This window comes from Vombatus ursinus, unplaced genomic scaffold (genome assembly GCF_900497805.2).
Source record: "Vombatus ursinus unplaced genomic scaffold, bare-nosed wombat genome assembly UNPS02014942.1, whole genome shotgun sequence".
NCBI lineage: Eukaryota > Metazoa > Chordata > Mammalia > Diprotodontia > Vombatidae > Vombatus > Vombatus ursinus.
In genome coordinates, this window is record NW_020954720.1 from 9,717,753 (window position 1) to 9,734,709 (window position 16,957).

Here is a 16,957-nt window from a genome sequence, read left to right on the forward strand (position 1 = left end):
GGTAAGAAAAGCAGAGAGATTAAGTTTGCAGAGTGAAGTTTGCAGCAAGGCAAATAATGTTTGAGAGGATGGTACTTAGAGTGTATGGGGAATGGCTATGCTTGTATTTAGGATCACATTTTTAATGCTGGTGACATTTTGACTACACATGTTCAGAACATTAAAAACTTGCTTAATTATAGCACTAACAAGGCTGACATTCAGGGGATAACATATGCTATGAACTAAAGGTTTGGGGGATATGAATTTAATTTTAGTCAATCTTACAAGTGTCTAATTGTTCTCTGGTTGTTAATGAGAATATGAAATTAGCTATATTGTTGTGGATCAAATTTATATTAGGCAAATATCTGAGAAATGTAGCATAGGGAATCAAGGAAGACCTATATAAGCTCCATCTGATACATACTTGCTATGTGGCACTGGGCAAATCACTTAACCTCTTGTTCTTGGGTTATTTCTCACTCATGTCAGACTTTTTGTGAACCCATTTGGAATTTTCTTGGCAAAGATACTGGAGTGGTTTGCCATTTCCTTCTGCAGCTCATTTTACAGATGAGGAAACTGAGATAAATAAGGTTAAGTGACTTGCCCAGGGTCACATACCTAGTATGTGTTGCCACGGGGTTAAGTGACTTGACCAGGTTCACACAGCTAGTAAGTGTCTGAGGTTGGATTCGAATTCAGGTGCTCCCGACTCCAGGACTGGTGCTTTATCCACTGCATTACCTAGCTGCCCGGCTTGCTTTTATCTCTACATGAAGCAGAATCTGTAGCTTCTGTAGAGGGGAGGCTAATAATGATTCATTGGGTTACAGGTGGGGTGTATCTGCTTACTTTGGGACCTTCCAAAAGCTTGTGGTGACTTGGTACTCTTGGGGGACTGGGGGACAGGTGTCTTTTGCAAAACTTGTTGACTGGTGCATTTGTATTGTTTTTTAAAGGTCTGCAAAGCATTTTACAAATATCTTATTTTATCCTTACAACAACACTGGTAGGGAGGTACTATCATCATCCTCATTTTACACAGGCCGGGTTTGGACTCCGGTCTTCCTGACGCCGGGTCCAGTGCTCTATCCACCCAGAACATAGCAAAAAGAAAGAGTGAATGACTGTATTCTCCTTGGTTCTCTTTCTTGGGCAATTTCTTTTGTGGTTTTTGATGCCTTCAATGATGGTGTCTGATGAGAGATTATGTTATAAAGAGAAAACTGGGGGTCCTGTCCCTCTTCTGCCAACATGTGACCTACGAAAATGAGCCTTGGTCTTTTGCCTCATGAAAGTTTGATCTTTAATTTTAGGTGAAGATCTGACCATGAGAGTTCTGAAAGGTCAGGCTTCTAGGAATCTGGAAGTCCTGTACTTGGAGTTTAGCCAACTTGGTTTTGCAGCCACCACAACATCTATCTTCTCTGGAGGATCTCTGGGACCTTTGGGACCCAGCCTGGCAGTAGCTGAGACAAGGTTTCATCTCTGACAGCATGATACATTTTGACCATGAGATCAAGGTAATATAGATATTGTGCAAAGCTTCTAAGGTGGTGGTGGTAAATTGTACTTTTGGTATGTTTTTGAAATAAATATCCCATTGTGAAAAAAAAATAAAGTGAATGGTATTAGTTGTAGGTGATAACCACTACCCTTAAAAAAGTGGCAAGATCAGGACAGATGGAGGTGAGATAGCAATTCCTTATAGAGAGGAGCAATGAAAAGAGTAAAGAAGGAATGACTGATGAACTAGAAAATAATAGAAGGCTGTGGTGTTGTTGGGTGATAAGGTGAAATGGATTCTGAGCCCCTAAAAAGCCTGTATTCATTTTAATACAATACTTGGTGTGCCTCTCAGAAACTGAGTATACTCTCTGCCTCCTGAATAATTGCAAAGATTCTTGTTCATGACATGGTGTGTATTCAAACCAATGAATGGTAAGATGGAATTTTAAAAGAACCTGGGATTGATGAGTCTTTCCCCCATTTTAAGTGGAATTATTAGTTTGTTGTAATTTGACATATTATATATAACATATTATATATTATATGTATATAATATATACTATTATATAAATATATAAAATATATTTATTATATATAATTATACATACATAATAAATTAAAACAAACTAATAATTCCACTTAAAATGGGAGAAAGACCCATCAAGCCCAGGTTCTTTTAAAATTCCATCTTATCATTGGTTTGAATCCACACAATGTCATGAGCACTTATAAATTTTTGCATATATATGCATATGCATATATAATTATATAGATGATATAATTATGTTGTAATATATAAATTATGTTATAATTATATTATGGTATGTTAATTATATTTATATATAACATTAATATCATGATATAATCTATTATACAATACATATAACACATCAATATCATACCAATTATATATTATCATATTATATGTTATAATATATTAATATTAATTGTGGTGAGTTGGTATTCTTGGTATATTTTTGGAATACATTTTGGAGTTGGAATATATTATAAATTTAGTTTTAATGACTACTTTTATGTGACTTTTCTGCAGATTTATTTATGGTGTACCTAATTTAAATGAAAGAAATAATAGGACTTAAAGCCTCTCAATCCACTGTAGCAAAACTATCCCTAAGAAGAGCTTTTTTTGGTCTCTCCCTGCACCTGAACCCGTAGCATGTTGATTTTCAAGGTAAAAAACAAATACTCTTAAAAAAATCATCAGAGAGAAATGTTGCTACAGAACATAAAAATCAGAGATCATGATGTTTAATCCAAGAGGCAGACCTGGAATAGTGGATAGAAAATGGATCTAGGAGTTTGAGTCCTGATTCGCTGTGTGACCCTGGTGAGATCTCTTCACGGCTTAGAGAGTATGCCAGGCAATATTTAAAGATGCAGAGAAAGTGCTAGTGAGTGCTTCTTTGCCAGGTGACTGGTGGAGAGACGACTGGATTGAGAGTCAGGCACCAGCGCAGTGACTCTGGCCAAGTCAGTTAACTTCTCACAGCCTCACTTTCCTCACATGTAAAGTGGGAATAACACTAGCACCAACCACACAGGGTTATTTTGGAAATCAAATGACATAATAATATATGTGAAGTGCTTTGCAAATTTTAGGTGCTACATAAACGCTTGCTGTATTATTCCTTATACAGATGAAAACAGTCCAAAAATATATGTTCTTGTTCACTCATTTCAGTCACGCCCAACTCTTTTTTGGGATTTTCTTGGCAAAGATATTGTAGTGGTTTGCCATTTCCTTCTCCAGCTCATTTCACAGATGAGGAAACTGAAACAAATAGGGTTAAATGACTTGCTTAGGGTCACATAGCTAGAAAGTGTCTGAGGCCAGATTTGAACTCAGGAAGATGAGTCTTCCTGACTCCAGGCTCTAAAATGTTTAATCTGGTATAATTTAAGACAAAAAAAGTGTAAAATAAAATCATACTGGTCTTATGTTGGCATGAAATTTAGGTTATATTATACCTGGCTGCTTGTTGATTCATAGACCTATTTAACTGTATTTCTATTAGTTTACTGATTATCTCAAATAGGAAATGTACAGAGCCAAGAGAATTAGTATCCAATATATGATTAAATGGCGACTGACCCCACCTACTTCTTGAAGCCTTCCATGAGGCTAGATTTGTTAGTGTCCTCCCTCTCCTGCCTCAATTTTTCATTACATACACACAAACACATGTATGTATGTATGCATAGATACATATTCATACATATGTCTATTTCACATACATACGTACATGTATATATATGTGTGTGTATCCTGTCCTCTCCACCACTCCTCTCCCCAAAGAGAGTTCCTTGAGGCCAAGGACTGTTTTGTATATGAATCTCCAGCTTGTAGCATATGCTTGGTATATAGTAGGTATTTAATAAGTGTTCAATTAAAATGAATTGTTTACTAGGATGATTCATACAATGGCTTCGTAATCATCTAAAATATGTTAAATCCTAAATTTAAGGGGCTGGGACATTTTTTGAAAAAAAAAAAGATGAATAGAAATACAATTTATAAGACATACACTTTAATGTAAATTAAACAATTATAAAAACTTCCTTGTTAGCCTAGATCATAAATAATTCAGTAGAAATTATTATTTCGTATCCAAATAGATAAAAATAAGTATGAAATATTTTTCCTATTCTATGCAGCTTAATAATTACAGTGAAATTAGCTAGCACACTTCAACTTAAAAAATATGGTTAAAATAAATTTCAAAACAATCATTTCAAAGGTACAAAGAACATGATTAGGGTTAATGTTTCTCCACAGTAAGTCCTTTCAAAGTGATTGTCAAGATTTGAAGTTCTTCCAAAAAATTATGTCCTTTTTGTCTTCAGTGTCTTAAGCCCCTCAGATGGTCCTTTTTTGGTCTGTAAAATAAAAGAATACAAAAAGTGTGGTCAACTAGATCAGCTCAGAGTTTATAAATAGGTCATCTATAGATAAGTTTTTCATGAAATTGTCAGGTTGTGACAGAGTAGTAATTATTTGCTTTTCTTAATTTAGAAGTACTGACAATTTAATGGAAAAGAGTTATATTTACATAACAAGAAGAAAAAACTAATATCAACATTTAACAGTAAGCTAACTATAACTTATTCTATAGAGGTCTGTGTTTTCTGGATCTATTTACCTCACACTGAGAATTATATGTAAGGATAAAAGTTACATCTGGAGGTGATATTCCTAAAGCATCTTGTCAATCCCCTGTTCATCAAACTTAGCAGCTCCCTGTTAACTCTGGGATTAAATCCAGACTGCCTTATTGGACATTTAACACCCAACACAAACTGACTCCAAGCACCTAGGTGGGGTAGTGAACACTGCTAGACTTGGGAATCAGGAAGACCCAAGTGCAAATCCTGCCTCACATACTCATTAGCTGTGACCCTGGAGAAGTAAGCTAACTTCTTCAGGCTGTAATTCCCTCCTATGAGGTGGTTGGCCTTGGGGATCTCCATAGTCCCAGCTCTAAATTTATGACCTTATGGTATCTATCCATATTTATTCTATAATCCTCCCCTCTGTGAACTCTAAGGGCTAGTGAAATTGGCCACTGCCTTACTGTTCTTCCCACATAACCTCTCACCTCTTATGTCTGTGCTTGTACCTGTGCACATTGCTTCCTCTTGTGTTCTCTGGTTTGGGGTATATGACATTCCATCTGTGTCTCTTGGCAGGTTTTATTTTCTATGCCTTTAATACACTTCCTTCTTCCTTATCTCCATCTCCCAGATCCTTAAGCCTCATTTTCAGGTTCAGCTCAGGTGGCACCTCCTCTGGAGGTCATTCATAGCTTCCCCAATCTCCTGCATGCTTAGTTTGTACATAGTCTACCTTCACTATGTAGATCTGTGAACATGTTGCATTTCACCTGTAAACTATAAGCTTCTTGAGGGCAAAGACTGTCACACTTTTGTGTTTGTATTCCACAAAATAAATATTGGACTGATTGACAACTATGTATCAGTCCTTTTATTTTTCAATAATTTATTCTGTATTACACTCTCTGAATCAGTTGTTATAAACTTTCCTTTCTTCAAGTCCTCAGCTACCCTGCCTCCCCAGCCCCAAACTTTAGCAGACAACCTAGCCAATCAGTGCTGTCTCTGATGAGGTTCCTCATTTCCCCTACTCTATCTTTCTTTTTTTCTTTTTTGGCTAGGCAATAGGGTTGAGTGACTTGCCCAAGGTCACACAGTTGGTAAGTGTTAAATGTCTGAGGTCACATTTGAACTCAAGTCCTCCTGACTCTAGGGCCGGGGCTCTCTCCACTGCGCCCCCTAGCTGCCCCATTTTCCCTACTCCATACCACAAAACTTCCACATGTTCGTTCAGCTTTTCCTCCTTTGTTTTAGTCTCTGAGGAAGAAGACCTCCCTCCTTGCCAAGAAAGGCCCTCTACATGTAGCCCTGATTTTTTTTGCCTCTGGGTGTGTATGTATGTGTGTTTGCCTGTCTCTCTTAAGGATAATATTTATATCTGGAAGTGATATTCCTAAAGCATCTCATCAGTCCTCTGCTCATTAAACACAGCAGCTCTCCATTAACTCTAGGATCAAATACAAACTGCCTTATTGGACATTTAAACAAAGCTGCCCAGAGGTAGTTGGTGGTACAGTGGAGAGAGTGGTCTGTCTGAAATCTCCTTCTGCCTATTTAGTCACTATGAGTTTTGTCAGGGGCTAGTCTCTGCACACTTCTGTAGGGAATGTCTTGAGCTGCTCCTGTTGCTACTTTCTTGGACTAATTCCAGGATCTCAATGGCAGCTCAGGTTGCAGACCTGCAAGCTTTCAGTGTTCCCAAATTGGTGATCCAGGGCAAAGCCTGATTGCTACTTTCTCCTTTTTCCTCTGTCCTGTTTCCTCCCCTCCCTCAAGTTGAGCTCTGCAAATTCTAGTTTGGGTCTGAGCAACATGCCTGTGGGCTAGCTTTATTTGGAGTTCCAGTAGATTGTGACTGAGTCTGACAGAACTGAAAGTTTTTCTTTCATCTGGGATTCCTGCTCTGGTCATTACTCTGCAGGCTTCAGAATGGGTTGGAGCTTTGCTCTGCTGTGAGGGTATGAGCCACATAGATGGTGCTTCTGAACTTGCTCTTTCCTTGGTATACATGACCTAGGGTCTGGGACCACTGCTTACCCTGGAACGCTACCCCTAGGCACAGCTTTTCTGTTCTCTTCCCCTGGCTGTATGACCTAGAGCTGGGTAGTGACAGAATGCTCGTTGGTAACTATTCCCGAAACCTGCACAAGTTTTGGCCCTTCTATGCTGGCTTTGGGACCTCTTCTTGTCCTGGTATACAGCCTCTCCTTATACTGGAATGTTTCAGGGGGGTGCTACTGGAATGCTCCATGGGGAAGCTCTTAACTAGAGCTTGTTGCCCAGTGTTCACACATCTCTTTTTGCTGATGCCAACTTGCACTGGAAAAATGACTCAGTGATTTTTTTTCCTTGGATTTCCAGATCATGAAATCCAAGTCTGGTACATTTTCTAGATCTACGTAAACTACTTGGTTGGGTAGGGGGGAATGTTGGGGGGAGACTCATTGTAATTCTTCCTGCTACTATGCCATGTTGCCTCTGCCTCCTGCAAACATTTATTTTCTCTCTCTCTTACCCACCCCATCATTGAAAAAAAAGAGGGAAAAAAACCTCACTTATTACAAGTATTTGTGGTCAAACAAAATGTTGACTGAACCCAACTCCATTTGTGGGTGGGTGGGTGGGAGATACGCAGCAGTTAAATTTTCATTAGTTAGCAGTACCTCCTTCTAACAAAAAATTGAGTAGTTTATATTAACACTTGCTATTTGCAGCTGCTTTGGTCACTATGTTGCCAGCTGCCCTTGCACCATCCTTTAACAACAATAGGGCAGACCCTTCTGTCTCTACCTTTTGGACAGTAGATGGATATGTCTTGATTTCGCCTGGACTGGTGCGGAATGTAGCTCCAGTACCTCTTAAAATGACTCCTCTCCCTCCCCCTCCAAAATAGTCAAAGAGTATGAAAAGCATAATGAAACAAGTCAGATATACTATCAAATGACTTCTATCTTGATAACCCTTTGGGTTATTTGAACACTAGTAGGTTTTCTTCACATTACATTACTTAATCTGTATATCCAATGAGATAGTGACTTAGGTAATACATTCTTTCTTTGGTATGTCTCTCTATCTGTGAAAAATTTTAACTTTTAACTGGGGGAGGTGTACTTTTTGAACATGGTTCTCCTTCTCCCCACCTAGTTCATTGCTTCTGATTATTTAAATACCACAAAATCCAATATGTGGAGCCTTTTTCTTAAACATGATGCCTCCAAATTAGATTTTTTAAAAAGGCTGTTATTAACAGTAAGTAACAATTTATGTTAATTTTGTTAACACTTCTTCATGATTATCATATTAATGTGTAGTTTCATAAAGGGACATTATAAATCCATAAAGTTTACAGGTAGTCAGGACAGATCATATAGATCGAGAACTGGAAAGAAGCTTGTTGTTGTTCAGTCATTTCAGTTCTGTCTGATTTTTCATGACTCCATTCTGGTTTTCTTGGCAAAGATACTGGAGTGGTTTGCCATTTACTTCTCCAGCTCATTTTACAGATGAGGAAACTGAGGCAAATAGGGTTAAGTGACTTGCCCAAGATCACACAGTTAAAAAGTATCTGAAGCCAGATTTGAACTTAGGAAGATGAGTCTTCCTGATTTCAGGCTCAGCGCTCTATCTACTGTGCCACCTTTCTGCCAATACTACCATACCACCATCATTACCACCACATTTAGATCATACAGCTCGAGAGTTGGAAGGAACTGTATACGCTATTTAGTCTAAACCTTTTATTTTACAGATGAAGAAACTAAGGCATAGAGAGCAAAATGACTGGTCCCCAGACCACACAGGTAGAGACCCAGAGACAAGATCTGAACCTAGGTCCTTTGACTCCAAATCCAGCACTTTACACCCCAGTTTGTTGTTTTCCTCCAAGTACAAAAGTAAAGGGTTCAAAGACAAGAGAAGCTATTATTCGGTGACCAGAAGTATTCTAGTAATTAGCAAAGCACGTTCATTTTGTTTTTAATACTTTATAGATACCTCATCTTTCATATCACAGTCATTTCCTTCAATACCCCCTTCCCAATAACAATGAATTCTCTTTTGTAACAAAAAAAAACAGTTTAGCAAACTGACAAAACAAAAATGACTGTGTTAGACATTGCGCCTGTCTTCTCCTGTGGCATCTTGCCTCTTCAGAGAAGTGGGTTTCATTATTTTTCTCTGGGAGCAAGACTTATCATTATAGTTAATTTGAATCTGGCTGCCTTTGAGCAAAATCTTAATTTATATTATTACAGTCACTGTATATGCTGCTCTCCTGGTTCTTATCTCTCTTTGTATCAGTTAATATACATCTTCCTATGTTTTCCTGAATTCTTCATATTTGCCATTTTTGCACAGTGGTATTCCATTAACATCAGCCATTCCCCAATCTGTGGGCACTCCCCACCTCTTCTATACATTTTTCCTGCCATAAAAAAAAATGCTACTTGAACAAATCAAGCAGAACTAATCTTAAGGGCACAGACATTTCTTTTTTGTTTTCTAATGCTTCCCACTTAAGATAGTGTTTTGCACACAGTAGGTTCTTTCTTTCTTTTTTTTATAAAGGCAATTGGGGTTTAGTGACTTGCCCAGGGTCACACAGCTAGTAAGTGTCAAGTGTTTGATCTGAGGATGGATTTGAACTTGGGTCCTCCTGACTTCAGGGCCGGTGCTCTATCCACTGTGCCACCTAGCTGCCCCCACATAGAAGCTTCTTAAAGAATGTTTACTAAACTTAATTTAAAAGAATAAGATAAAGTGATTAACATCTCCTATGTGCAAGGTACCCTGCTGTACTGGAACAAGTTCATCAGTCTCTACTAGAGTTGGCTGAAATATCCTTCTATAAGATCAGGAAACTCTTTTGCTCTGACTACATGCCCATTCGGCAACCTTCTGATAACTAATTTGTTTTTTTTTTTCAATACTTTGTTTGTTAGCCCTACATTTCAATATTTTACAAAACAGAACACCGGTGCTCTGTGAATGCAAATAACTAACCTACAGGCATAAAATGAAAATATATATATATATATATATATATTTTAGGTATCTTGATATTAGTGCACAGGTCCTACATAACAGGGCCATGAATACTCCTATCATTGAAAATTATAAATTAATTTTATGGTACAAATTAAATCTATATGAATTTCAATAGTGTGAAATAAGTATCTCAAACCTGGCTCACTCATGAGTAAGCTGAATATTGAAGTTCTAGATCTTAAAGGCCAGACCCTAGAACCCCTTTTAAGGCCTTGCTTGAAACCAAATGCCAGCCTTACCCATTATACTGTTATACCAAAGACAATCTCAGAGTTAAATTCTGCCCAATAATTGAAAGCTTTTCTCAATCAAATTTTTATAAAAATAAGAAGTAAAAAAAATTTTAAAATAAAAAGAAGCAGCAAAAAACCCCCTCTCTTGTACTTGCAAATGTTAATGAGTAGCAAAATGGTTAAAGGTCAGGCAGAAAGGAATAAGAGAAGATTAAAGAGTAGAAAACCCATACTAGATAGTATATTTATCAATCTCCCATAAGGGAGAAAGCCAGACTAGAAAACATTTTATTATATGAATATATTTCTACTTAATTTTAAAGTTAACCTATAAGCTTTGTCTCTCCTCCTAGATAATCTTCTAAATTGTTTTGGAAAATGATTAGTATATTCCATTAAATTTAAATGATTTAAAAAATATAATTTGCAAAAATTCTATTGAATTCTGTTCTCTACTCCTACTCTTAACACAAATGTATACAATACTAGAGATAAACATCTAGATACCCTATGTGTGGACTGGAGATAGGATATACCCCTTCTATACATATATCCTAATATACATCCCAGAAAAGAGAATTCTAGATAACATTGCCCTAATCAATTTTATCTTGAAACACTTCAATAATGAGATATCCAAACTCTACCACAACTCTTATTAAATCTCCCTATAATGTTCTTCCATATGGTTCCTGTCTTTCTTCTCATCTTTCCTATCCCCATCCTCATCTTCTTTCCCCTTACCAACATTGTTCTAAAGGAACTAACGGTGCTTCTCTGAGGTTGTTTCACTTAACATGTTTTAGAAGAACTAATAAAAGGAATTACGCTTGTATACACAGAGACACTATGGAGCTGTTGTTTCCTATATCCTCACTAGACTCTAGGGCTATTTTTCATTCTGCTGCCCAGGCTCCACTTTGAGCAGAACACTGCCAGTAAGTATATATTTAGGAGAGAAGTGGGAGGGTCAGAGGCAATACTATGAGTCTTGGAATGCGGTAAGCAAGCAGAAGCAGTGCTAAGGACAGACATACTGCTCTAAGAAGGTAAAAAGTAAGCATCCAAGAAAATGGTCTGTTGTTCCAGGTTATAGGAAGGAGTGAAGGAGGGCCTGAAGTAGAGGCCAACATAGCTTGGAGTCACTGTAGGATGCAAAGGGAATAGACTGGAAGGAAACAGGTAAATGTGGCTGATGGGAAAAGACTGAGGCAGAATTGCAGCAGAAGTAGCAGGAGCCGCAATCTGCTTCTTTATAAACCATAGAATTTTTTTCCAGTGGGCTATTTTAATTTTCCTATCTGTACGAATTATAAGACTCTTAAAAGCTCTGAACACAGTTAGACTGGAGAAGGAAAAAACTGAGTTTCTGTGGTTCATATGGTTATCTGCTGGCTATATGAATGCTCCAGGAAATAAGTTACTAGTTTGTTTCACTGAGAATTTGTGATTGCATTTATTACAGCTTTCCATAGTAATGTACTTATATTTTAGTTTTCAGTAAAGCATATAATTAGCAAATCATTTCAATCTGGAACTGGAACTGGAACTGGAAACAAATTACAAATGTTACCAGGCCATAACTTAAAAAAACTATTATGGGCTGGGGTGGAGTCAAGATGGCTGAGAAAAGACAGGAACTTGCCTGAGCGCTCCCTAAAACTCCTCTGAACACCTTTAAATAATGCCCTAAAACAAATTCTGGAGCGGCAGAACCCACAAAAGGAGAGGGTGAAATAATTTTCCTGCTTAAGACCACTTAGAAGGTTGGCAGGAAAGTTCTGTTGCACCAGGGTGAGAGTAGAGCACAGTCCAGTGCAGGCTGCACCAGCACAGACTGGGCCCCAGAAAACCAGGAGCAGGCCTTGGGAGCCACTCAATCTGCAGTGACTGCAGCTGCATCCAGAGCTCTCAGCCCACAGACTGTAAGGGGGGTAGGGGGGTCACTGAGGAGGACTCTGTTGCTTTGTCCATACTTGGATCTGGGTTGCAGTGCTGGGGGGCAGTCCCAGGGTAAGGAGGAGAACTAGCATGCCAGAGCTTGCAGCAGCAGTGTAGTGGGGACCCTCTCACAGTTCCAGGGCAGAAAAGGCTGCCTGTGGTTGTTCACAGACCAGAACAGAGGCCAGGAGAAGAGTAAACACCTCTCCTTAGATCATACCACCTTGGAAGAACTGAAAACTTATAGGTCTCTAGAAGTATCTTTTGAAAACAGCTGCACAAAACCCCTCAGGCCTGGGACAGTGGGCCCTCCACCCTGGAAGTGGAGCCCCACTTTAGCAAAGAGTTAAAAATCAAGAAATAGGCTGGAAAAATGAGCATGAAACAGAAGAAAATTCTCACTAATAGAAAGTTACTATCATGACGAGGAAGATCAAAACATACCACCAGAGGCAGACAACAGAGTCAAAACTCCTATATCCAAAGCCTCAAAAAAAAAAAATGTTGGTTGCAGGCCATGGGAGAACTCAAAAAGGATTTTAAAAATCAAGAGAGGTAGAGAGAAAATTGGGGAAAGAAACAAGATTCAAGAAAATCACGAAGAAAGAGTCAATAGCTTGGTAAAGGAGGCACAAAAAATAATGGAGAAAATAACACCTTAAAAAAAATAGAATAGGCCAAATGGTAAAAGAGGTACAAAAATCTAGTATGGAGAAAAATGCTTTGAAAAGCAGAATTGGCCAAATGGAGAAGGAGGCACAAAAGCTCACCGAAGAAAACAATTCCTTAAAATTTAGAATTGAGCAAGTGGATGTTAATGACTCTAAGATATCAAGAAATAATAAAACAAAACCAAAATATAGAAGACAAGGTGAAATATCTCAATGGAAAAACAACTGACCTGGAAAACAGATCTAGGAGAGAAAATTTATAAATTACTTGACTAACTGAAAGCCATGATCAAAAAAAGAGCCTAGATATCATCTTTCAAGAAATTATCAAGAAAAACTGCCCTGATATTCTAGAACTGGAGGATAAAATAGAAAATGAAAGAATCTACAGATCATCTCCTGGAAGAGATCCCAAAATGAAAACTCCCAGGAATATTATAGCCAAATTCCAGAGCTCCCAGGTCAAGGAGGAAATATTGTAAGCAGCCAGAAAGAAGCAATTCAAGTATCGTGGAGCCACAGTTAGGATTACAAAAGATTTAGCAGCTTCTACATTAAAGGATTAGAGGGCTTAGAATATGATATTCTGGAAGGTAAAAGAGTGAGGATTACAACCAAGAATCACCTACCTAGCAAAACTGAGTATAATCCTTCAGGGGAAAAAATTGATATTAATAAAACAGGGGACTTTCAAGCATTCTTGATGTATAGACCAGAGCTGAATAGAAAATTTGACTTTCAAATACAAGACTCAAGAGAAACATAAAAAGGTAAAAAGGAAAGGGAAATAATGAGGGACTTAGTAAAGTTAAAATGTTTATATTCCTACATGGGAAGATGATACTTGTAACTCATATTAACTTTCTCATTATTAGGGCAGTTCGAAGGAGAAAGAGAGGGCACAAGGGTAAGCTGAATATGATGGGATGATATATAAAAAAATAAAATTAGGGTTAAGAAAGAAGAATGCACTGGGAGAAAGGGAAAGGGAGAGGTAGAATGGAGTAAATTATCTCACATAAAGAGGCAAGAAAGAACTTTTACAGTGGAGGGGAAGATGGTGGAAGTGGCAGAGAATGCTTGAACCTTACTCTCATTGGAATTGGCTCAAAGAGAGAATAATATACACACTCAATTTGGTATAGAATCTCTCTTACCCTGCAGGAAAGTAGGAGGGGAAGGGGATAAGCAAAGTGGGGATAGGGGTGCTCATAGAAGGGAAGGTGGATTGCGAGAGGCAGTAATCAGAAGCAAAACACTTTTGAGGAGGGACAGGGTGAAAGGAGACAGAGGGAACAGAATAAAGTGGGGGAGGATAAGATGGAGGGAAGCAGAATTAGCAATCATAACTCTGAAAAATTTTTTGATGCAAATTTCTCTGATATAGGCATCATGTCTCATATACAGAGAAATGAGTCAAATTTATAAAAATAAGAGCCATTCCCCAATTGATAATTGATAAAAACAATGAATAGTCAGTTTTTAGATGAAATAATCAAAAGATAGCCAAAAGAAAAAATGCTCCAGACTACTACTGATTGGAGAAATGCAAATTAAAACAATTCTGAGGTTCTACCTCATACCTATTAGATTGGCTAATAGGACAGAAAAGGAAAATGATCAATGTTGGAGGGGATGTGGGAAAATTGAGACACTAATGCATTGTTAGTGGAGTTGTGAAGTGATTCAAACATTATGTAGAACAATTTGGAACTATGCCCCAAAGGCTATAAAACCATGCATACCCTTTGATCTAGCAATACCACTACTTGGTCTGTATACCAAAAGAGATAAAAAACAAAAAGGAAAAGGTCTTGTATATGCAAAAATATTTATAGCAGCTCTTTTCTGGTGGCAAAGAGTTGGAAATTGAGGGGATGCCCATCAATTGGGGAATGGCTGAACAATCTGTGGTCTATGATTGTGATGGAATACTCTTGTACTATAAGAAATGATGAGCTAGATGTTCTCAGAACAACCTGAAAAGACTTACATGAACTGATGCAAAATGAAATGATTAGAATCAGCAGAACATTGTACACAGTAACAGCAATACTGTATGATGATCAACTATGAATGATTTAGCTATTCTCAGCAATACAATGATCTAAGACAACTCTGAAGGACTTATGATGAAAAATGCTATCCATCCCCACAGAAAGAACTGATGGAATCTGAATACAGATTGAAGCATACTTTCCTTACTTTTATTTTTTTGGGGTTTTTATTTTGGTTTATGTTTTCTTTTACAACATGACAAATATGGAAATATGTTTTGCATGACTGCACTTGTATAACCTATATCAAATTGCTTGCCTTCTCAATGAGGGGGGTGGGCAGGGAGGGAGAGGGAGAGAATTTGGAACTCAACTTTAAAAGCAAATGTTAATTGTTTTTACATTACATAGGGTATCTGGGAAAAAATAAAATACTAAATAAAAAGAAAACTATTATGTATTATTACTCTTTAATTTATATATCATAATTCAAAATAAAAGAAAATAAAGACTGAGGAAATAAAATAAGTCTTTTTTAAAAAAAAAAGGATTTTTCACCAGTCATTAGTTACAAAAAGTTATAGATGAAGGACTGTAAGAGAGAGACTGGCCATTTGTTACCTCCCAGAATAAGTGGGCCTAATCTAACTCGTGAAATGTTTAGTGTTACTGGAAAGCACTCAGACCTTCCCAACTGAGTCACTTTGGCCAAATTATTCAGAATTGGGGTATAATTGCCACTCAACAATGCCAAATTAAATAGTAAAGTTAGGCAGTAATAGATAATTCCAGCTTTGGTTGGGTGAGCTGGCCATCTTCAGACACATCAGGATTGGAATATCTGGTGAAGCAGAGGAAATAAACATTAAATGAGGTATATGAAGAATATAAGGAGATCAAAATTAAGTTGGTAAGCCAAAGTGAGGAAAACAGAAGGTCAGGGTCAAGAAATGTGGGTGAAGCTCATCAAAGTTCAATTTTAGGGGATGACAGTGTAGGGCCAGAGGGGCATGTAGAGACAGAGCAGAGAACCACAGTTTCTTAAACACCAGGCTGTACCTGGTGATATCTCTTCTACTGTAACTGCTAGGCAGGTTAACTTTATGTGAGTAGCATGTCTTTGTCCCCACAGGGATTCCTGACATTTAGATTACTGAAAAGAAAAGCTTTCTAATTCTGAGGGTTATTATACATTCAAATAGATTACTGAAGGAAGTTCTAGAAACTCTTTTGTTAACATCTTTAAAAATAAGACAAATTAGGATAATAATAGCACTTATCTCCCAAGGTTGTTTTGAGGATGAAATAACATAAAAATTGTAAAGTGCTGAGCACAGAGCCTGGAATATAATAAGTGCTATGTAAATGTTAGCTATTATTATTAACAGATGAGGAAACTGAGGCAAACAGAGGTGAAGTGACTTGCCCAGGGTCATATACCTAGTAGTGTCTGAGGCTAGATTTGAACTCAGGTCTTTTTGACTCAAAACTCAATATTCCATTCGCTGTGCTACCTAATCTGCCCTTGGTCAAATATTTGAAGATGTGATAGTTGTTTTGAGATATCTGAAGAAATGCCATTTGAAAGAAGGCCTAGACTTATTCTCTGCAGACAGAACTAGAACGAATAAGCAGAAGTTTCAAGGCAGAGTATTTTGGTTTAAACATATGTCAGAACTTTTTTTTTTGTTTTTAAAATAATTTTTTATTGATGTTTTTCTGTTTCTTACACTCAACATAGTATCTCATGTATCCCTTCTCCTTCCCCAAGAGCCATCTCATATGACAAATGGTGTTTTTTGTTTTCGTTTTTATAGAGGGAAAAAAATATCAGCATAACTTATTGATACATCGAGAAAGTGTGAAAATATGTGCAATATATAACAACTGTGACCCTCCCATCTCTGCCAAGGGGTAGATTGAGGGTGTCTTCTATCTCTTTAGTTGAGTCCTGCTTGATCTTTATAATTTTGTTACATTTACTTTTTTTGGTGTGTTGTTCTTTTCACTGACATTGTTGTAGCTTCTAAGCTTTACTTTACTCTACATTAGATCATATGGATCCTTCCATGCTTCTCTGTATTCATCACACAAATCATTTCTTACAATGCAATAGTGTATTCCATTACATTTAGGTACCACAATCAGTTCATTAATAACTCATTTGATAGGCATCCACATGGTTTACAATTCCAATTTCCAATATCCTAGCTATCACAAAAAATACTACTACAAATATAAATAAATATAACATATATGGGGCCTTTTTTTTTTTAAATTTAAATTATTGATGGCTTCCTTGAAGCATTAAGTCCAGTAATAAGTCTCTGGTTCCAAGAGTATGGACTTTTTAGTCACTTCATTTGCATAATTCTAAACTGTTTTCCAAAATTGTTACACCACCTTCACAGCTCCACCAATGATGTATTAGTTTTCCTATTTT

The 16,957-nt window shown here is 37.3% G+C and overlaps 1 protein-coding gene across 2 annotated transcripts in view; it reads right to left on the bottom strand.

Annotated features, from left to right (window-relative positions):
- Nucleotides 1-4,089: 4,089 nt before the first annotated feature.
- PIBF1 (progesterone immunomodulatory binding factor 1) overlaps nt 4,090-16,957 on the bottom strand; it is a 298,482-nt gene continuing 285,614 nt past the window's right edge. Inside the window, exon 17 of one of the 2 annotated variants that reach the window (XM_027844511.1) lies at nt 4,090-4,392. In XM_027844511.1, the coding sequence (XP_027700312.1) occupies nt 4,339-4,392 (54 nt within the window). In that variant the 3' untranslated portion in view covers nt 4,090-4,338. The remainder of the gene's footprint in view (nt 4,393-16,957) is intronic. The other variant, XM_027844510.1, reaches the window with a different exon arrangement.